This window comes from Solanum tuberosum, unplaced genomic scaffold, assembly GCF_000226075.1.
Source record: "Solanum tuberosum cultivar DM 1-3 516 R44 unplaced genomic scaffold, SolTub_3.0 scf00530, whole genome shotgun sequence".
In the NCBI taxonomy this organism is placed as follows: Eukaryota; Viridiplantae; Streptophyta; class Magnoliopsida; order Solanales; family Solanaceae; genus Solanum; species Solanum tuberosum.
Genome location: NW_006239448.1, coordinates 72,878 through 97,038, shown reverse-complemented (window position 1 = coordinate 97,038; position 24,161 = coordinate 72,878). Strand labels below are relative to the sequence as shown.

At 34.2% G+C, this 24,161-nt stretch overlaps 1 protein-coding gene and 1 pseudogene across 2 annotated transcripts in view; one reads left to right on the top strand and one right to left on the bottom strand.

Annotated features, from left to right (window-relative positions):
• LOC102601470 (uncharacterized protein slr1919) overlaps positions 1-7,019 on the bottom strand; it is a 17,265-nt gene extending 10,246 nt beyond the window's left edge. The window contains exons 1-8 of one of the 2 annotated variants that reach the window (XM_015304283.1): positions 6,640-7,019; positions 5,592-5,703; positions 5,122-5,365; positions 4,084-4,125; positions 1,895-1,966; positions 1,431-1,566; positions 822-979; positions 178-259 (exon numbers count right to left, since the gene is read on the bottom strand). In XM_015304283.1, coding sequence (XP_015159769.1) covers positions 178-259; positions 822-979; positions 1,431-1,566; positions 1,895-1,966; positions 4,084-4,125; positions 5,122-5,365; positions 5,592-5,703; positions 6,640-6,694 — 901 coding nt within the window. In that variant the 5' untranslated portion in view covers positions 6,695-7,019. The remainder of the gene's footprint in view (positions 1-177; positions 260-821; positions 980-1,430; positions 1,567-1,894; positions 1,967-4,083; positions 4,126-5,121; positions 5,366-5,591; positions 5,704-6,639) is intronic. The other variant, XM_006365007.2, reaches the window with a different exon arrangement.
• A 648-nt stretch (positions 7,020-7,667) lies between these two features.
• LOC102600668 (pentatricopeptide repeat-containing protein At1g01970-like) lies at positions 7,668-12,329 on the top strand (annotated as a pseudogene).
• Positions 12,330-24,161: the final 11,832 nt, after the last annotated feature.

The window sequence follows — 24,161 nt, the reverse complement described above, 5'->3', positions numbered from 1 at the left end:
CATATGAAAATGGAAAAAAAAACCCCCCCCCCCCCCACTCAACATTATCCTGTCACGACCCAAATATATTCCATGACATTCAATCTACATTTGTACTGACTAGTTCCAAAAAATGAAAGGGAAAAAAGTTATTCCATAATACCACAACCACTAAAGCAATGTCTGGAAGACACTTACTACTACATGCATAAAGAGATGCGAATCTTTCGGCATTTTGTGCTTCCAGGATGTAGTCAATTTCTTCGAACATGTGTCTCACCTATCCATTCAAGCAAAACCCCTGGGGTTAGCAAGTATATAATAGACAACTATTTAAAAGAAGTGCAACTTCTCTCATATTTACAGAAAATGGGGAAATAAGAGGATAATGAACCAATTAGGAAATGAGACATAGGATGAGCTAAAAGCAATTACTAAAATACAACTTTGCGGGTTTTCTTTGATTTAATCTCTTAACAAAAGAATAGGTTAAGAACTAGTGGCCAATTGATAGTGTCATCTTTAGAGTAAATTCGAGATATTTTCATCTGCCTTGATAGCTATTGGTTGAGTTGTTCAGTTTCTAATCAAGGATTTGATCTGTTAACTGTTGCAGCCGTTTCATTCAGCTGTGCCAAGTGCACCTTGTAAATTTGACTATACATGCATTAGCTGAATCAGAATTCACCTCATAATCATTCCAAAGAACTAGCAATAGACTAGTAATATACTCCTTGAGATAAAGACAGTCTTGATGTATAACCCATCACATTCACACACATTGTGTTCCAGATATCATCTTCCGAAGTACAGAAACATAAGATGGAAATTTGGAATCTCACCATCTCATTGACAGCTACCAACAGATCCTTACGAGCTTTTGCAAATCTTTTTAGTTGGCCACCAATCATATGAAATAACATAGCGTCCAGTGTCAGTAAATGTGACATATGAGGCCTCTGGACCTTAACAGCCACCAGCTCTCCAGAATGCAAATGAGCTGCAAAACTTGAAGCCAAGAAGAAACATTAAAAGCTTGAGTACCCCTTGAGCAAGGCACTCACTCTTCCAAAACCAGTTACGTTCCCCTAGTAGATTTATCTTCAAAAAAACGAATTAACCTACAAAGAGACACCCAAGAGCCAGAAGTATTATAGGAATGAATGCATCATGACATCGTAAGATGTATCACCAGAATGAATTAGTTGGTGCTAGAAATGTTAGAAAAAGTGAACCATATCTTGGATCAACAGATAGACCAGTTTTTGTCTCTATAACCACTCTTAGGGAAGATTCCACGTGTGGTTGGATATAGAAGGTTCCTTCCGGATGATAAGGTAAAAGGTTAGGAAAAGGAAGAAAGTGAGAAGTAATGAAACACCATAGAACTAGTAGTTAGAGACCTAATCAACGACAAAAGCAGAGAAACACCAAAAAATTCAAGCTCTAACCTTTATATACTTGGCCAAGAGATGCTGCAGCAATTGGCTCCTTGCTAATGTCAGCAAATACTTGTGAAACGCGAACACCCAACTGGGACTCAATAGATCTTCTTGCAAGATGAGTTGGAAATGGGGGGATTTGATCCTGGCAAGATGTGAAGTACAAATTAAAGGATAATACATTATGTTGAGAGATCTTATCCAGCTTTCAAGAATACAACACTTCTTTCCTCCCATTTTTAGTAAGCAATAGGGCTGGAAGGTACTTGTAGAATAGAAGGCAAGAAGTTGGAGATACAAATCAGCCATTTTAAGAATTTGAACTTCCTTTTGAATGAAAGTTTGAGGTCCACGATATCTTTTTGTAATAAAATATTAAAAGATAAGACATGCTTGGGACAAACCAGCAAAAAAGAAATGTAATGGTAAGTTGGGATACGACCCTAGTAGCAGCACTGAAGTATTAAGTTTACCTGCAACTTTGCAAGTTCTTGACAATACACTTTTGGTAATATGTCCGGCCTTGTGCTTAAAGCTTGTCCCAGCTGTTATTCAAACAATTGCAGAATTAACCATAAGACCTTTTTCCCTGCTGGAGACAAGTTACAAGCTCCTGTTGGAACCCAGGGCTGATGCACCATGTAAGCAATCTGAAATTACAAGGGCTCTTTGGCCCATTTAACCACATAGAATTGATATCACAGATGACTATATGTAGTCAATAAACAAGAAGAATATCACATCAGCAGAATATTTTCTTCGATAATGGTGTTCTATCTATCATATTGATGAAGTGGCATCACTGATCAAATACATTCTCTTGCCATTTCATAGATACATCAAAGAAGACCTCAACTCACCCCATCCCACCCCCACCCCACCCAAAAATATCATTTGAGTACAAAAAGAAAATAGATGCAAGTATAAATTTTCAATCCCGTCCTAAACAAAACCAATTGTGAGGAGAAGAACAGAGACAATCAACCATCTTTTTTTACATTGCAAGTAACAGAACAACTTTGGATGATTTTCCTTAATTCAAAAGGGATCATGTGAGTGATGCCAAGAGATACACTTGAAGTTCTGGAACAAATATAGCACTCACTCAGAACAGAAAGAAAGATGGAAGATTGTCCCTGCTTGCATTTGGTGGACAGTTTGGAAAGAGAGAAATCAAAGGTGTTTTGAAGACAATTATAGCTCTATCCAGAAACTGAAGATGAAGTGCCTAGCCCTTTCCTTTTTTTGGGTGTAAACATGCATGTATGGAAGACATAGAATCTTTCTGTTGGCGTACTAGGATCTCTGTAAGTAGGTTATAGCTTAGTACATCTTCCTATATTCCCTTGTAAATATGGGCAGGTGCAGTTTTTATGCAGCAAATAGTTACATAAAAAAAGATACCTTCTCAAAAAAAAAAAAAAACAATGAATCCCATCTACATATAATATCTTAACCATTCTTTTGCCAACAAGGAAGCAGTAAATGCACTCTTTGCACTATATATACACGTAATTAGTGCCACCTACACCTCCTTCTCAATTCCTGTTTTGCATCATTCCTCTGCCAATGAGGAAGATATAAAAGCATTATTTGCACAAAATACCTAGTAAGGAACCAAGTTTAGTTATTCTCTAAATAAGTATTTCATCTTTGTCCACTCTTCTCCTAACCCACATGTTTGTGAATAGTATTTTCAAGGTAAGGAAATTGAACTCTGTGATTGAATGAGTTTCTAGAGTGCTGGCTAGGTTACACGACCGGATTTGTAAGACTCTGATTCTCCACCCCACCCCACCCCTCGGTTGATCAGTAAAGCAGGGCAGACAATTTTTTGAGCATAGTCTAATTAAATAAAAAAATACTTAAGTCCAGGCTACACATATTACCTTGGTTAGAGTAGAATAACTCAATAAACCTCTCCCAGTCTACTAAAATTCTTTCATATTTGAATTAATATCAACATTTCCAAAAGAACAGGCAGAAGCTTCTGGTCTACTCCTATGCACAGGTAACTGGAATTCAAAATACATCATCTTGACTTAAAGGAGCATGTAAGAATGAAATTTCCTCCATTAGTTTAGGATGTAGATGCTGCTTGACAATCAAATTCAGTGCGTGAAATTAAATGTACTAATCTATTAGCTATAGAAAGTAAAGAAACCTGCTAAGTTTAAATACGAGCACTTCTGGTGGTCAAAAGCTTTTGCATAAAAACCAGTGTTTCCTATCTAGTATTATCTATATATAATAGGGAAAATAGATTCTGAATAACATGTCTCTTTGAGGTCTCCAGTCATGCCTGTAACCTGAGCTTAAACATCTTCTATATTGGTGTGTCAATGTACGCCACAATCTGAAATGCAAATTCAGAATGGAACAGAGTGGTGAGCCTTGCCTCTCGGCAGTGGCAGACTTCACCCAACAATTTATGCTCCTTCCATGTAATGATGATGAGGCACGCCATCATGTACATTCTCCTATGAAATTAGTTGTAAGCCTATTGAAGCAGTATCCTCACCCCTCGTAAAAACAGCACCAAGAACAGAAGTGGTAATAGACTACACCACAGCAGACAGATATGAATACTTCTACAAATAATAATGATGTTTTCCCACCAACATAAGAGGATAAGATGGTCTTAACAGATAGTGTAACTTGCCTTTATGTAGAAAGGACCCAAGTCGATAAGAGTTTCACGGAACTGCAAATAAAAGAAGTAAACTCATTGTTAAGGCCTGCGTGGATAACCAGTTAATCACTTGAAATTCAGTAATAGATGGAACCATAAACAACAGTAAAGAACAAATAAAACCCAAAACAAGAAAGCCACTGACTTAATAAAATCTAAAAACCAATCTAGTGAATTATTTGAAAATACACGTTAGATGAAATATGACTTATGAGTGGGGCAAAGTAAGCTATGAGTAGAACCACAAAATTAACTATCAAACCAAGACACACCATCCTCATCCAACACAAAGTGCAGGGCAATTGAAACCGTATTTTTTAACAGCCGAACTCTTTAAGGAGCAGCAATTGTACGATTCACAGATGTATAGGTGTCAACAAGCTCAGAACAACTGCAGGAAAGCATATCTTAATACTTAATTCAGCAACAGGAGATTGCTTGACAAAAATGCATTGGAAAGTTCCCATTCAAATCACTATGATAAGTATATACCTAAATGAAGGTAGTCCGAGTAAATTTAAAAGATATAGTATCAAAGAACTACATTCAAATACAGTGTTGCCTATTTTCGCCTTCTCTATTTCTTTATTTTTCTGTCACATCAATAAGGAAAGGGTGTTTCGAGGCACACTAACTGTTACTTGAGATAAATAAAGTAGTATGGTTAAAGCATATGAAGTTAGTTCCAGTACTCCTAACAAAAGAAGAATTAGAGGTTTTCCTTTCCTCAACCTTCACATTTTATCATAGCAAGATGCTAGAAAACACTGAACAAATAATGGAAGTCATTTCACAGCTTTCATGTTCTGAAGCTGAAAAATCCATTTTCTGATCCATTCTTGCTATTCTGTCAAAATGCCTATAAAACACTACAGTGAAATATATCTGATCCATTGTATGCAATAGACTGAATAGACAGCACACTGTCATCTGTCAATATGTCAATAGAACACCTACAGTGAAAAATCAAACCTTTCAGATAGAACTTCATTGGAGAACTGAATATACCTTAACAGCACGTCTTCTTAAGTCATGGACAAATAAGCGCCAAACAGTTAGCTTCAACACATAGAATGAAATAATGGCTGCTCTGTACAAAGCCATGAATGGGCCAAAACGATATAATGATGAAAGGCTTTTCGACTTATAAGTAAGTGCATGTCCAAATTCGCTTTCTAGTGATTCCTTCCTCAACCTAGCATACTCAGCAGTTGGCCTTTCTCCATGCACACTGGAAAAACCAGTAGAAAAGCTGCACCAAAAGCGCATTAACTCATTAATTCCTTGGGAAGAAAATATACCACTACAGAATGTATGCACAAATGTTAGACAACAAAATAAAAATGAGGGTGGTGAAGCCAATAAATTGAACAATAATGCAAAAGAGAAGTACAAGGGCGTTTCGGAAGCAACATTGAACTGGTTCAGTAATCAGTCACAAATCAAGTGAGTGAGGAGAACAATATTCATTCACTTACTATTTTGGGGTTGGCACAAAGTTGCCATGGTTTCCAGCTGGAATAACCTCAGGAAAACTACTGGATGAGTATTCGCACCAAGAAGTCTCAAATGAGCAGCCAAAACGCAGAGCTGAAAAGAAGTCAGAGGTGGAAAAGAACCACTTAATTTTTTGTTATTAGTTGAACAAGTTGAGTGATAAGTAAAAAGCAGAGGGTAATGACAGCTACAGCGAGAAAATATGAGCAATGCTCAAAAAGGTTACAGCTACAACAATTAATATTTCACAAGCAAGAGGCTGGTTCTAGGGGAGGAGATAGAAATCCAATAAAGTGAGTGAATTCAAAAGGGTCCCATATATAGTATGTTAAAACTTGAAAGTAATAAACTAAAGGGATAATACATAAACATACACTCAAACTTAACCTCAGCTAGCAAGTAAACACTTCAACTTTAAGAGTGCATATCTAGACACCTTGCTACAGATGGACTCAACAGAAAACCAAACACTCCAACTCGTCACCACTTAGTCTCTGGACACAATTTCAGAGGTGTTTAGATGATCATTTGGAAAGTTGGAGTGTTCAACAAACACAATGGAAATGAATTGAGCTATCTAGATGCGCACTCTCAAAGTTTGAGTGCTTACCCACTGAGGCCAAATTTCAGCATCTATTTATGTATTATGCCTAAATTAAACCATGAAGAGTAAATTCCACATAGGATTTTCGCTCTCTCTTTCTCTAGATAGCAAACAAGGATAGCGAAATTTACATAATTTACACCAGGAATCGGCAGCCCTTAATTACAGAAAAACTAACACACACTGTTATATTTGACGAAACCAGTGAGAGTGTACTTTGGAGAAGCACTCTAACTTCTGGAAACTAAAGGTTACAGTGAAGTTTAGGTGAGATTCCAGTGCCTAAACGCACACAATTCAGATATCTAGGTATGATTAGCACTATATAATAAGCAAACAATATTCTGAATGAAGGAACAGTTTCATATAAAATAAAATTACGCAGCTAATTCGGTGAAGAAGTATTAATAAAAATGGCAAATTACTTGGGGACAGGACTGCAAGACGCCGTCGGTTAAGGCATGAAATGATACTCCTCATCGGCAATTTTGAGTGTTCACATAACCTTGCCCAGCGATGTATGTCCGGTGCATATAAGGTGTTTGACAATATGCCTCTGAGAAAACTGAATTCAGGCGTAGCGATTGAAGGTGCCAACGGTGTTTCTTTCGCTGTTTTCTTTGCTATAGCTTAGGGGACCTAAGAATGTGCCACGTTCCGCATACGTGGCTCACAGTGAGAGTCAGCAACTGAAAATGTACACTTGCAAATTGCAATTGTGCTGTGGAAAAACAATATTACAATCTCTAAACTACTTGCCATAGAACAATTATATCCTATTTGAAATTTAAGAAAAATGGAATTGGAAAGCATAAGGTGTTTTATTAGAATTTCATCTTCAAGTTTTATATTTAGAATTTTCATTATGATTTTTAAATAAAATAAAAGGCCATTTTATTAAAATGATAAAGTTTTATGATTAAATTGATTTTTATTCAAAAATGTGTTTGTACTAGTAATTGGGAATGTCAAGTTAAAACATAGAATCTAATTTTAACTCTATTAAACATTAAATCTAAATCTTTATCGAGCCTAATTAAATTATACATATTCAATTAGATTGAATTCAATCTAACTTAGTCAATTAGTGTTCTACAATCGAGCTAGCTAGATCACTAGTATTTTTTTCCGTATATATTCTCAATAATCGAGCTTGAGTCAAGATTTAAAAATTATATTACATCATTAATTTTTTTTTTTTAAAACATCATAAATTCGAGGCATACATATTATAAGGTTTACTTACATTTTATTTTAATTAAAAAAAAAAGTAAATAATGTACCAAATTAAAAAGCTCTCCTTTGACTAAAAATACATAAAATGGAACATAGTAGAGGGCAAGAGGCACACTTTTGATTTGTTTTTGAACTATATAGAAGTGTGAGGGGACGAGAAGCAAAAGAGGCATTTGGTAAAAATTGGAAGAAGCAGAGATTCACTTCACTTTGGAAAATGGCGAATCAGATTCGTCTTGAAGCAGTACCTCTTCTAGTAGTCATACTTATTGGTGCCCATGTCCTCGCTTTGGTAATTTCTTGTTCTTTTTCAATTTCTATTTCTGCAGCAATTATGAACATGGTAGAGGGTATAATGTTTGATTCATATGATGAAATTGGTGTAGGTGTACTGGATTTATCGGCTAGCAAATCAGAAGCAACCCATGAGGCTTAAAAAGCAATAGCATTTACTTCGTTTTTTTGGTCCTTTCTCTTTTTTATCCTGTTGAATTTTATGTTTGGGGACATTGAATTAGTTGACAATTTCAGTTGAATGGAGAAATTGGGTTTGTGTATTTTATGTTTTGTGCTTATATTGTACTGGGGTGTGAACCCCTTGGTCCCTTTTAAATACAATTTTGCTTTTGGTTAATGCTGGGTAACTAAAGTTATTCCTTAGAATTTCTTGAGAGTTTGGGTTCTTGAAATTCCAATAGGGTAAGCTATACCTCTATTGTACTTTCTATTTTTGATTGTTAAAGGTATTTCATTGAAAAGAAAGTGCTCTCTCTCTCTCTCTATATATATATAGGGAGCACTGCTGCAATTGAAAAGAGCCCAAAATTCTGTATCATTTGCAATAGCCATGTTACACACACAAACAAAAAAGTAACAAGTTGAAGATTTATTTGCAATAGCCTGGCGCAGCTGGCACTCAATGCTCAAGCACCCATTCATTCTGGACCAAAAGCTATTATTTGTATTGAGAAACTGGTTATGCTTACAATTATTTGTCTAACATGCTGCCTGAGAAACCAACCGACTGAAGCATTCCAACTTTAAAGGTGCTTTGTTTCCCCAGATACACTTCATGGCCAAAAGGAGATGCTGTCAGGTAAGTCACTTTGATGTTTATAATGTGCGCTGACTGTGAATTTCCCTTTTGCATCATCCTTCCACATAAGAGAATATGGTCTGGAAGATGAAGGCGTGCTGTTATGAGTTTCCTATTCTCTCTTTTGCTTGAGAATGAAATTTGGTGGGGTTTTGTTCAATTTCTTTTTATATATGTTCTTTTAATTTTGACAGTTTTAAATTGTGTTCTGTATTTTAACATTGAATTTGTGTTCTTGAAAGTCGAATTGGGTAATATAAAATTGAGTCAGGATATGAATATGTGCTTCGTATAGTTGCTCTAGCATATTTGCATGAAAGGCCAAATTATGACCTGAACTTCTTCCTCTTCCCATTAAGTAGAGGCAAAATACATTGTACATAAAAGGCTAAATATCTAGATAGCCCCTTAAACTTGACACATTTAGTGAGATAGCCTTATAAACTTATAGAGTAACCAAGTTAGACACTTCTACTTGACAAAAATGTGCCTTCTAAACACATAGATCATCAAAACCAAGCACATAGATCAAGGAATGGTAAGTAAGTCGTCAGCCACAATGAATGAGTTTTTGTCAAGATTCGTTTTGGTAATGTGTGGAAAGCTTATGGAAGTATGTCCAGATTTTGAAAAAAATACAATTCATGAGATGCTTTTGGTTATTGTTGGGAAGGTTGTCTAACTGCAAAAGGGTCTTGCTTGGTATAATATAAGCGGATGACTTAGTTATAATTAGCTCAGATGTGACTAGGGTGGTTTCGATCAGCAGATAGTGCAGGGGTCGTCCTTAGCTTCTAGTGATTTTAGTGAGGATTTGTGGAAGACAGTGTGGGAGGTGAGCAATGGGGTGTTGGAAGATATGGAGAAAGCAAAGAAAAAGGAGAAAATGAACAACTTTCTTTAAGCCAAGGAAGTCAAGGAGATGTGTAGGTTTGCTGGTGAAGTGAGTATATGTGGAGAGATGCTTAGGGAGTATAGGTTTAGATGGGCACGGGAGAAGATGGAGGAGACTGAGTTTTATCAGAGTCCTTAACGTTGTTTTAAGGAAGACGAAGAAGGGAGTGAGCGGGACAGTGGTGCTGAGGAGCCTAAAGTAGTGGCTCTTCCAAAAAAGCGTGTGGAAATTAACTACAAGATTTATGGACTTGATTTGTCTGATTAGAAATGGTCTCAAGTGGCTGATAAGATTCATGAGGCTGAGAAAATCATATGGCCTCAAGAACCAAAACGAATAGATGGAAAGTGCAAAATTATTACTGACAAAATCCTTTCTTCCCAGGAGAAAGATGATTCTTTTACACTTATAGCAGAATGGGTACAACTTCTCCAACCTAGCAGAGTAGACTGGATAAATATACTTGATAGATTGAAGAAACAAAATGCTAGTCTATATTTGAAGGTATTCCGAGACTTCTCCAGTTTAAGTGTTTTCGAATTATTGTTGCTTTTTAACTTTGAAATGGTAAGTCTTTATTACATGTTGGACATATAATCTTAAACATAGAGTTAGATTGGTTAGTGAAATGCTTACAAGAAATGTTAGTGAAATTATAACTTTTACCTGTATAGAAATCCTTCACCAACTATTCTATACTGTAACAAAATGTTATGACAAATCTGAATTTAAGTTTCTACCTATAAAAGAAAATCTGAATTTAAGAAGTTAAGTATTGGCTAACTCTGACTTTTAGTAAACATATAAGATTGCAGTAAATGTGCTTGGTGAAGAGTCCTTCGAAACAAACATACGTGACTACTCAAAACTCATTGATGCCCATGCTAGAGATAACCGGCTAGAAGATGCCAAGAGAATTATCAAAAAGATGAGTGAAAATGAAATTGTACTTGATATTCTCACATCAACAACCATGGTTCAGATGTACAGCAAAGCAGGTGATCTGGATCGAGCAAACGCTGCATTTGAGAGCTTGAGAACTCAAGGATTCCTACCAGACATGGGTGTTTACAATTCCATGATCCTAGCCTATGTAAATGATGGAGACCCAAAGAAAGGTGAATCATTGATGAGGGAAATGGAGGCAAGAGACATCAAACCCTCTAAGGAGATCTTTATGGCCCTCCTAAGGTCATTTGTTCAGCATGGTGATGTTAATGGAGCCCAAAGAATAGCAACTAAAATGCACAGACAGGATGTTGTGGAAGCACAGCAAAGATGACCTTTACTCAGTCAACAGTGCTTACAGAAGAGGTCTCCAGGTGATGGCAGGGAGACCAAAACACCTCTGGAACTATTTTTGGAAGGGGGATATCCCTACAAAAGTGAAATGCTTCACTTGGCTAGTGATAAAGAGAGCTTGTCTAACACAGGAAGTACTTCAGAAGAAGGGTAGACAGCTGGTCCCTAGGTGTTTTTTTATGCAATTTGACAAGTGAAACTAACAGCCACCTTTTCTTGCATTGTAATTACACTGCTCAAATCTGGAATTTGTTCCTTAGCATTTCAAATCTGAATTGGACAATGTCAGAACGTACATCAAACGTGTTGAAGAGCTGGGTAAGGAGAGGAGGCACCAAGAGTCAGAAGAAATGGTGGAGGTTAATACCATCATGTATATGGTGGTCAGTTTGGAAGGAAAGGAATAGTAGATGCTTCAAAAATAGATCCAATTCCATACACAAGGTCAAATGGAATTGTATAGTATCTCTACTTTTTTGGTGTAAACAGTTGTGTATAGTAGACACATATCAGATTGTAGATTTGTTAGGAAGTTTGTAATTGACACTTTTTGGTGGTGGCCAGCATGCCCTTAATGCTGAAGAATACAACCTTACCAGTTTCAAAAAAAAAGAAAAAAAGAATAGCAACTAAAATGCAATTTTCAGAATTTCAGCCCTTTTAGAGTCATGTACGTTACTTGTTGAGGCATTTGGAAAAGCTGGTGACCCTGATCAGGCAAGGTATAATTTCAATTACATGATTAAACTTGGACACAAGCCAGATGATAGATGCACTGCTAGCATGATAGTAGCTTATGAGAAGAAGAACCTGCTGGATAAAGCCAGATGATAGATGCACTGCTAGCATGATAGTAGCTTATGAGAAGAAGAACCTGCTGGATAAAGCCTTAAATCTTTTAATGGAGCTTGAGAAAGATGTCTTTGAGCCTGGTGTGGCTACTTATTCGGTTTTGGTGGATTGGTTGGGTAAAATGCAACTAATTGATGAAGCTGAACAGCTCTTGGATAAAATTGCTGAGCAGGGTGAGGCTCCTCCATTTAAGGTTCATATTAGCCTATGTGACATGTATGCAAGAGCTAATGTTGAGAAAAAGGCTATTCAAGCTCTTGGAGTTTTGGAGGCAAAACAGGAGTAGTTAGAAGAATTCGAGAGGATTATATGGTCACTTATAACTGGTGGATTTGTACAAGATGCTCAAAATTTCCAAGGATTGATGGAAGCTCGGACCGAACAACTTCAAGTAACACTCATGGCATCTCAAACTTTTCATCACAGGAGACCATCTGTAAGATAATGTTGATCCGTTTGCATTCAAGGTAAGTTACTGCTATCTATCTTGGGAGTCGGCTCATGAAGGTGCGTTTTAGTGGTCTGAAGCCTATAAGAATCAATCAATTGCCTCAGTGTGATCCAGGAATCACATGAGCTGTCTCCATAAATTTAGAAGCTGCAAGTTGATTACTGTTCCAGTTTATTTTACGACCATGCTTTCTGACTTGTTTTTGTTCGACACAGAAGAGCTAATAAACTTGACTTATAGATGTGTTCTCCATTGTCAGATGCATCAATTGTGGTTGTTATGATGTTTGAGGCTCTTTCATCTTTTAAACCCTTTTATAGCCTTGTTACTCCTGGGAGTTGAATTGCCACGTGACTTCTAAATGAACATTAAAATTTGGAGTGATAGGAGGTTCTAATAGTGGACAATGCATCGGAAGATATCCTGAGAATCAGTTAACTTGATAATAAAGGTTGCATAAATAAGGCTGACTTTGGTGCATCAAATAAAGGTTTAGGTACTCTCTATGCATTCCTCCCACCCATCTGCACTGGGATGGAGGGTTGCATCTAATCTGTGTACTATATTTAAGCAATACTGATTTACACAACGGGATTGATGATTTCTCTCCTTACACAAAATTGGTTTGTTCCATCTATGGCTTCTCATTTAATGGCTTCCATCTTTATTGAATTCATATATGGTATTTTGTTTGGTAAAAAAGAACAAAATAAATCAATATAAAGAAATGTGAATACCTTGCTTTATGTTGGGCTAATCAGCCCAAAATCCTACTCGAGTCGGCCTCACTTTGCTCGGGTTAAATGTGGCAAGATGAAGAGATCACAGATTTTGGAAAGTCCGAAAATGGATTGTATACATGCTGTATACAGCAATATACATTGATGTACAGGTCAAAAATGCTGATTTACAGGGCTGGAATACGGAAATAAAGACGGAAGCTCATTAGGCTGTATACCAAATGTATACATCCCGATATACAGGAAAAAGAGCTAAATACAGCTCATATACACTTGGTGTATACACAATATTTCATCAGCAGAAATGGGCCAAAAGCCTTACAAAAATGACTATAGTTATAGGGTTATTGAATTTTAATAGCTATAAGTATGATAATTATCAAAAATGACTACAGTTTATGTTTATATCTAGCTGTATTTTTGTATAACTTTTATTATTATTATTATTATTATTATTATTATTATTTATACAGTAGTACAATTACAATTATAATTCACTAAATAGGGTAATTTATGTCTACTTTCCATTATTAAATTACCAACTAATATTTACCTATTGAAAACATATCCCCTCAGATTCCAATTAAATAAACAAAAATATTGTGATACATTTTACTCCATTGTTCTTACTTCTTTGTTCTTATTCAGGCGTCATAAAGGTATTCATAGAATTTTGTTTAGTTAAATTTATCTATTATATTTGATGAATTCATTGTATTTGTGAATGAATCTTATTTCTTTCGATTTTAAATAGGTGGACTCCATGGCAAGCATAACTTGTATAGTAATTTTGATTTCTGTAAATCTATATATGCAGCGCTTCAATCGGACAATTCACGACATAGAATCTGATTTCCTACTAAGAAAAAATGTATTATTTATACAGTTAGCATATGAAGACTTTGATTTCAAATGGATACAATGATTTATATAACTTAATGTATTTATTAATATATCTAGGATACAAACCATCATAGAACTTAGGGCTCGTTTGCTGGGAGGGATTAGAAATAATAGTGATGGGATAAAAAAAAATTATGTTGTTTGGTTGTCATGTTTGGGATAACTTATCCCACCATTTATATCATAGTGATGGGATAAGTTATCCCATATGCATGGTGGGATAAGTTATCCCAGGATAGCTAACTCTAGGATAACTTATCCTGGGATAACTTGTTTCCAACCAAACGACCCCTAAATGTATTAATATATCAAACTTGGTAAAGTATATCCGTTTAGCATACGACCACAACAATTTAAATACATTTACCTTATGAATATATCTATATAATATACATACGAATACCCTTGTTGTTAAACAAAAATTGGATACATTGGACAACCCAAAAATAAGAAAAATAGAACATAACACAATGTGAGTATCCAAGTATTCAAATATACTTATATACCCTAATCAACCTTTCAACTTGTGATGATATTTTAATACAATTGGGCAATACCAAAAAAAAATGACAATGGAATACAATACAATACAAGTATCCAGATGTATAATTATTTCACTGTATAAAAAATTGAAAATCCCACAATTCACCTTGTATTACTTTTTTTTTACAACTATATACATATGAATACAACTTGTTAATTTTTCCTCTTGTTTTTATTGTACAACTAAACCTCAATCTCTTTTTCCTCCTATTCTTGTTGTACTACTTTTTTCACTGCTATCGAAATCAACGAAGGAAGTTCATCCAACAATTCATCAAATAAATGTATACCGGAGTACTGATTTTTGTCATTATAATGAAAAAAATCTCCAATCGAAATTCTTTGAAAATAGATGAAACATATAGATGTATACAAATATAATCTTCATAAAAACAAGAAAAAATGCAATTAGAAGATGCCTAATGAAGATGAATCACAAAAATCACTCTTGCAATTATGCAAAAGGATCGTGAATTAGAAAGATTTTGAAAAAAATAAAATAAAACAAATCGGTGTATAGAAATATTGAAAGAAAAAACATTGAAGATGGTAAACATAGGGAACAAGCACCATAAAACATGCCTGATATAATTGATTATGCATGTACTAATTACTTTGCTATTTAATATTTCTTACTATACATATAAAATTGAAAAAAAATATAATTATTCATGTATAATTAATTAACTTTGCTATTTAATATTAAAGTGTATCCATATAACACAAAAAAAAAGTAAATTATAGGTATTCATCTTAAATATATATTAATGTTTGCTATATCCTGTAGTTTTTCCTTAGAAAATAGGGCAGGTTTGGGCTAAAGCCCATATTAATCCATAGCAGCAGTTAGGCCCAAAATCAACCCAGGCGGATATACTTCTGATTGTGGGCTCAATAGGCCCATTTTTGGGTATTGTTGATAATTATGAAATTTATCTATTATTGTATATTTGATTCTTATTTTTGTACTAACTTTAATCCTTTGTTTTGTTTGGTTTAATTAAATTAAATTTCCAAAGACAAGCTTTCTTTATTTTTTATGTTTAATTGAAGTAATATTTTTTATTATTTACTTATTTTGTTTATTAATAAAAATGCTATTTCCTCAAAAAAAATCTTTTTATTTCCTTTAAGTAATATAAAAAGTGTGTCTTCTTTACTAGTCAATTTTCAAAGTTAGTAACGTGCGGACACTTCAAGGGCCTAACACCTTCTTGAAGTGTAAATAGAACCCCGAACCCCTTTTGGTATTTTTCAAATGATTTTGTCTGTTTAATTCTTTTGAAAATTATAAATTTTCTTTCTCAAAAATTAAATGACGACTCTTTTCAGATCGATTTTTCTCTTAAAAAGTTAAATTGATTTTCAAAAATTAAGTCTTTTATTTCTTTTTGGACATAACACACATTTTTTTACCTTTTATCGAAACTTATTTTTTACCTACATTCATTGTTTTTTCTCTTTTATTTTTCTGTTGATTTTATTTTCTTTGTCTTTTGTTTTGATTTGATTTCAAATTTAATTTCAAATGTCTTGTATGTAAAATAAATTAATTTTGAACGGATATCAAAATAAGTGAAGAAAATCAAACATAAAAAAAAATTAAAACATTAAAATTAAAGGACACTTTTAAATTATTTTTTAAAAAAAATCCACATAATTTTTTAAAAATAATTAAAAGAGAAAGGATAATGAATTTATTAAAAAAAAGTTTAAAGTGAAAAGAAATTAAAATAAATATTTTACAAAGAAAGAAATAGAAATAATTAAATTTATATAAGGTTTAATATCAATAAATATGTGTACTAACTAATTATAAAGTTACCAATCAAAAAATGACATGTGTCCAATTTGTGCACTTATCATTTGCCTTCAAGAGAGTCAGCGTTTGTGGTGTATTTATTCTATTTTAAATTAGTTTAGGAGGGTATTTAGATGTGTCTTTGTGATTTCGATCATAGTGTAAGGATACTTGTGCCTTATCCCGAGAACATGCAAATGATTAACCCAAAAAATGAAGGAGATACAAACAGGGAAAGAGACTATGCTCAACTGAGTAATCTATGGAAACACTAAAAAGTGTTCATGGCATTCTACTATGAAGCTTAGTTGGTTCATGTTCTCTTTTTTTTTTGTTTAGATAATTTGAAGTGAATTGAAAACTTTGTACCGTAGTTGTCCAAAATAAATACTAGTCAATTAGTTCGCAGACGAAATCATATTCCTAGGTAACTGTACTTTCTTAAGGCATTTAAATGTATAAAAGCGTAACAAAAGGAGGTTACATATGCTTTGTTTGCACATGATTAATCGCATTGTTCATCACCACTAAAGTAACTCGAAGCAAATCAAATGTGAATGCTTTGTTAAAAATGACAAAGAATACAAAAGCAAGAACGTGAAAAGAAGCATAGCTGCATCTCTAAAACAAAACTAGACACAAATTAATAGTTAGAAGGTTAATAGTCCAACTAGTCGAGGTGTGTACAAATTGACAAGCCACTATTATAGGTAGGAGTAGGACTAAAAATTACTTTGTTTTGTTAGATTGGTGGTCAAATATGTTTGATTAGTTGAATTATACTAGGATTAAAACAAAAATAATATATTCAAATTCAAGGATCAAATTTAAATGCTATTTTCGCTAAAAATAAATTGAATATTTTATTCATTCAAATATTAGATTGATCATATATAAGTCCTAGAAAAAAATAAACAACTGCTAATATGCACAAGTTACTTTTTTTTTTTTTAACATTATGCATCACAAGTAAAAAGACGCATATTAAGGAATACAATTTAATTCTAATAAACCGTCATCTATGGATTTAAGCTTTAGAGGATTGAACTTTTGAGAGCACTGCATTACAAGTGAATGGTTAATTTCAATGCTGACCTCCAGAAGTTTGTCTGATTACTAACATGGACATAACGAGACACTCTATCCTTCCCTTGCAAAAATGTCATTGATTTTCTTCTTGAGCCATTTTTGTCCCTTAAATAGTGACACCGCTTAATTTATTTTTTGCTTATGCCACTGCGTCTCACAAGCTCATAAAAGGTCTGTTTTCTCAAAATGAATAAAGCAAATGAATAGAACATTGACTCAACACGTTGCACCAAAGAGATGAATATGAAACGACATATATAAAGATACTGAAATACCCATAAAAAACACAGTAAAAAATACCCTTGTTTATACACCCAACTCCCATTTCTAAATATTGGTATTGGTAATATATAATGCAAAAAGGACATAGCTGTAAATTTTAAATCAATTTTTAATTTTTTTCCTTTCCAGGAAAAGGGAATTACAAATTAAATCAATTTTTGCATATACCTACCTTCAAAATATCAAAATAAAGTACCTCCAAGTTGAAAAGGACGTGCTTGTCTTTGGAGCTCATCAATTGAAGTGCTATAGAAAAATACAAAAGTACAAATCATTTTTCTTTATCTTTAATAGAAAAGGAAAAACGGGTCACATGATGTTCTTGATGATCGTCCCTTATTGATTTTTGTCTATACAATTTTATGTTTTTTTTAGAATAAGAATATTACTCAATTCTCATTATTTTCTCTTAAATGTTACCCAGCTTTAAGAGTTACTTTCTTAGCTCATTTTACCGGTTACATTTTATTTTATGATAGTCAATTTAATTAATTTTTAAAATTAAATTGATTTAGCTTAATTTAATATTTTAATTTAAAATGCTAGATATTCAAAAACTATATAAACGTGTTAAAAGTTGCAATCTTTTACATACTAATATATCTAAAAAATATTGATCAAAATTCATACGATTTCATGCTTCAATTGTATTGTACTTAGTTGCTTAATGCAAATGCCTTTTTCTTCTCGACAAAGAAAGCCCATACTAAGGGTGTGTTTGGTATGAAGGAATATATCTCGGAAAATAAGTTGATTTCTAACTTATTTTCTCATGTTTAGTTGGTGAATGGAAAATAGTTTTCAAAAACATTTTCTAGTGTATAATTGGTGAATGCAAAACATTTTAAAGAAAATATTTTAATTTTGGCTAGAGAGAAGAAAATATTTTTCAGAAAAATAGTTTTTGACCTTAAAATCAACCCCGATAATCGATCAGGCACCAGACCCCGACACCCGATCCGAAACCTGACCTTTACTCTCGACACCGAACCTGACATTTCAACTGAAACTCGACCATGACCATGACCTGAATAAGGACACGATCCCAAGACCCAACCAAGGACTTAACCACGCTAAAAACTCGACATTCGAACTAGAATATGATCCCGACACCCAAACTTGAATCCAACCCCGACTCCCGACTCCAACATCCAACTTAAGATCCAACTTTTGAAATGGAATCTGACACCGACACCCCGATCTGAGACTCGACCCCGATACTCGAACCAACCCTGACATCCAATCCAAGACCCGACCTAAGACCTGACCCCAACCCAACACACGACCCTGATTTGAGACTCGACCCCAACTTGAGACCCAACCTGACTCTGATCCCGACCCGAGATCTGACCCTGACCTCAACACCCGACTCGAGACCCTTCTAGAGACCCAACTTTGACCCCAACACCCAACCTGAGACCCGACCCTAACTCGACACCCAACCCGAGACCCGACCCTGACTCAGTACCAAACTCAAGACCCGACCCTGACTCAACATCGAACCCGAGATCCGACCCTGACCTCGACACCCAACTTGAGACCCTTCCAGAAACCCAACCCGAGACCCAGCCCTGACTTGACACCTAACCCGAGACTCGACCCTAAGTCAACACCCAACCCGAGACCAGACCCTGACTCGAGACCCAACCCGACCCCGACTCGAGATCTAACCCGACCGCGACCCAAGATTTGATTCTAACCTCGACACCCGACTCCAGACCCTTCCCGAGATCCAACCTCAACCTCGACACCCAATCCAAGACCCGACTCCTGACTCCAACCCTGGACATGACCCCGACTCAAGACCCGGCCCCGATTCAAGACTCGACCCTGACTCTGGAAGTTTTGAATAATATGGTGTGTATTCAATTTTATTTTATTTTGTAAAAACAAAAGCAATTTAAAAATAAAAAGACTAAAGTTTACATGTTTTTGTGAGTTGCAAATTAGTGATTTTTAATACATCCTACTCGACACCCAATCTCGATCTCGAGTTGAGACCCGAGAACCGAAAGAGACCCCGACCCGAAATCCAACCCCGACACCTAACCCAAAACCCAATCCTGACCCTAAAACCTGACCCGAGACCTGGCCCCGAGAACATATCCCAATTCAACCCCGATCCGAGACCTGACCAGACAGTCGACTCGAGGCTCAACCCCAACCCCAAGACACGACTCCGGAATTTAAAAAAAAAGGTTATTTTGGTAAACAAATTGTCTCAAAATAAGTGTTAGCTCATAAATATAAGACAAAATATAGTATATTTTTCTAGTTACACCATTATACTCCAACTTTTTAATAGTCTTCCGATTTAAAGATATGTATTAATCATGAATAATTTAGGAAATTACATATTGTATTTATTTTTTTTAACGAATGTATTTGTTAAAATTTATTTTGAAATAGGGAAAATATTATTTTATTGAGTTGTTTAATACCAAAAGATAATATTAAAAAAATTAAAAAATATTTTAAATATAAGTATTAAGTATAAATAAATAAAATATACGAGACTATATAAGATTTAGACATAGAGATACAAATAAATTTCACGAGTGTCAAAAAAGTAGACCGACTTTTCATTTGAGTGATTAAAGGACAAAAGTTGTACGAAAAACGGCAATCTTCTAATTCTATGAATCTTCGAAATAGTCCACTCTTTTAAAAAAAAAAATCTTTTTAATGATTGTTATTTTATAATTAAGAATAAAAAAGTACATACTTAAATGTGCAAAAGACAAAAAAAATGGAGCCCAGAACTATAAGAAATGAAATGTCACATGGGGGCCAAAACCAACCCAAGTTTTTTTTGTTGTCCTTGTTGACTGCATATTTCAGCTCAAAGGTCAAATTGCTATGCCAGTATTGGTAAGCTCTTGCATCTTTGATCTTGTTCAAGCATATCTTTCAGTTCTTCTCATTCTTCTTCCTCTTTATAGATTGCACCGGATCAATCTCTTTACGTGTATCCCTTGTTTGCTTCAACGATTCTTGCTTCTTCTTGACTTCAGGTAGCTTCTGTTCTCTTGATAATTTACTCATCTAGATGAAATTATAGTCTTGGTGTGTTGTATCTGATAGTTCTGTTTGTGAAATTGTTATTTCGAAAGTAAAGAACACCCATATTTGATCTTGATTCCAAAAATCTGTTGTGAGCTAAATATGGTTGGTATAGCTGGTTACTTAGAAATGTTGCGATTGTGTCCTTCAATGTACAAAAAGTGCTGATTGTGAAATTCATGTACGAGGAGTTGGAATTTTAAAATCAAAGGAACAAAGCTTTTAAAAGTAGTAAATTAAACTAACTTAGTAAATTATTTTATCTTTTTTTAATGACTAACTTAGTAATTAAACTAAAAAATCTACAATGTCATTTATGATTTATTTTCCTTTTGAATATGCATCATAATATTAGTGACTTAATCTTTACAGATATTTGGTGATCTTCAAAGTAGTATAATTAAATGGGCATTAATTCAGAATTAAAAAAAATCAAAATAAAATAGAATACTACAAAATAATAGAAAAGAAAAACACAAAAACTATAGAACTTACTTCTTTGAACTCTTGAAAGAGGGACAACGAGCTTCTCCAACAAATCACACTTTTTCTTCATCAGCAAATCACTTGCTTCTCTTGGTATGGACAAAAGAGTAGAATTTATCGTCCTATTGTTGACATAGATATCTTTTTCCTTCAAGATAATATAATTTCTGCAACTAACATTGTCCAATGTTTTTAATCATATCATTCAGAGTAGTGGCTCAAAGCAATTAACAATATAAACATACCTGCCACTACCAGGGGCGGAGCTATGGGTGAACGACTCGAGATCCAACCCGACCGCGACCCAATATCCAATCCTGACCTCGACCCGAAACCCAATCCAAGACCTGACTCCCAACTCCAACCTGGACATGACCCCCACTCGGGAAGTTTGATTAATATGATGTGTATTCAATTTTATTTTATTTTGTAAAAACAAAAGCAATTTAAAATTAAAAAGAATAAAGTTTACATGTTTTTGTGAGTTGCAAATTAGTGAATTTTTAATACATCCTACCCGAGACCCAATCTCGATCTCGACTTGAGGCCCCGACCCGAAACCCAACCCTGACCCTAAAACCTGACTCGAGACCCGGCTCCAAGAACAGATCCCGACTCAACTCCGATTCAAGACCTGACTAGACATTCGACTCGAGGCTCAACCCCGACCCCAAGACACGACCCCAAAATAAAAAAATAGTTGTTATTATAGTAAACGAATTGTCTCTAAATAAGTGCCAGATCATAAATTTAAGACAAAAAATAGTATATTTTTCTAGTTACACCATTATACTCCCAACTTTTTAATAGTCTTCCAATTTAAAGATATGTATTAATCATGAATAGTCTAGTATTTATTATTTTTTAATAAACATATTTGTTAAAATTTATTTTGAAATAGAGAAAATATTATTTTATTGAGTTATTTAATACCAAAATTAAATAATAAAATTATCTTAATATATATTTTTTAATATAAGAATTAAGTAAAATAAAATATACGAGACTATGAAAGAAGAGTTGGACATAGAGATAAATAAATTTCACGAGTGTCAAAAAAAGTAGACCTGCTTTCCATTTGAATGATTAAAGGACAAAAGTTGTATGAACAATGGAATCTTCTAATTCTAGTAATCTCCAAAATATTCCACTCTTTAATAGGAGTAGTGAGTATTGCTTTTTTTTTTTTTTCTTTCTTTCTTTCTTTTTCCGCCCTATGTTTGAAATCTACATTTGAGCCTCAATTAAATTTGAATCACGTTAAGGCTTGTTTGAAGATGACGCTCTCAATAAGATTTTCTCGATACACAAGGCCCGAACTCGAAATATCTAATTAAGAATGAAGCAATTCATGTATAACATAATTTTTTATTTTTGTCCCGCCCCGTATAGCCAACATTCTTCTGTTTCTAATCACTCGGCCTCCCTGACACCAGCAACAACAAATTCAAGTGAGAAGGATTGGCCATAGCTTTGCTTGAAATTGAACTTGTTTCATAGCCTTGAAGATATAGATCTTGTAAGTTTCAATGCTCTTTTTAGATCTCTTTTTATTATTATTATTATTATTATTGAAGAAGTTGTATCTTCAATTTTTTTCAGAATATTTCTTTATTAGATTGTGAGTCATGTTAATTTGTCAAACACCATTATAGCTCAACAAATCCAAGGGTTAATAAGTGGGTGGGGTCGAATTTAGAGATAGTTTGTTTTAATATTTGGGGACCATATGTCCTATTATTTCCAAAACTAGATATAAGTATTTTGTCTCATATGACAGTGACTTTAATTTACTTTTACTTGGTATTTGGTAATGGATGGGAAAGCAACAATATTCCCACCCTCACCAATCTTTAGTTAACTCTTACTCCTGCCAATATATCATATTACCATTCTTTCTAATAGAGAGAATAAGAGTAACTCACAAACACCATTAACGCAGCTTTTGGGTATTCCAAAATATTCCACTCTTTAATAGGAGTAGTGAGTATTGCTTTTAGCGGAAGGTTTTGCCATTTAAATCATCATTCAGGTCCATGTTCTATTCCCTCTTTCTTCACGATTAAATATTTGATTACCTTCATGAATAGTTTTTACTTTTGGGGAGAATATGCTATGATATTTGCATTGCTTTGTAGATTGGTATGTTGGTTGAGTTAGGCAGTATACGTTGAAGAGAAAATGTTACCTAGAAACTAATGTAGTTCATGGTTTCGACGCTAAATCTAGAGCTTATGGCCTTAAACTAATTAATTCACCTTTAATTTAAATAATAATAAGGGAGTAAGATGAGTTACCAGATTAATAAAAAATTCGTGGCAAAAAATAAAAAAAAAATTGAAAGAAAAAGTAAGGAAAAAGAAGAACAAATGCCTCTAATATTAAACAATCATAGATTTTTCTTTAAAAATTAAAATTAATATAGGCTAGAGGACGACCAAAGAAGGATGTGAACAAATTAAGCTATTGATATAGGAAAGAAGACTAATGTGAACAATAGTCTTTCATTCTGCAAGTCAATGATGTTAGCTAGTTCATCTCCAACGGCGAATCCAATGAAGGATATCTCGTGGTTTTGTTCAATATTATGGAGGATATATATGTTGTACTATTCTCTAGACCATACACAATAAATACTAGCACACTTATTGTCATAAGGGAATGGAATCCTGAGTTCAATTTCGATGATCTCTTAAGTCATGACATTCGTAGTATCCTAAGCTTCCTTCTTTATGCTGATGAATGTATTACGACTATAGAAATGATATCATATGCAAACATCCTAGTGACGATGGATATCGTAAATTGCACGAGAAAATGTTTGATAACGGGAAGCCTACTTATGACTTTACATGCCTTCAAATAGGACATTCATATCAATAAGCTCTAGCTAAAAGTAAAGCATATTGACATGGATGGAGAAACATGTGAAGGATAAGGTAAACCAAATCAATATGGATGGATGAAAGCTCAAATGGAAAACGTGTTTCATAGTAACATTTTAAACTATGAAACAGAGTTGAAAGAAGTTTCCCTATTTTACATAGTCATGGGCCTAATTGCAATGACATTTTAACATGAGTATTTTTTTTTTACAATCAACAATTTTTTTTGATTAATACTAGGGATCCATATAGTTTATGACATAGATATAGCTAGCATGCAGGGACGGATCTACGTACAAGTTAAGGGGTTCGAACTCCCTTCG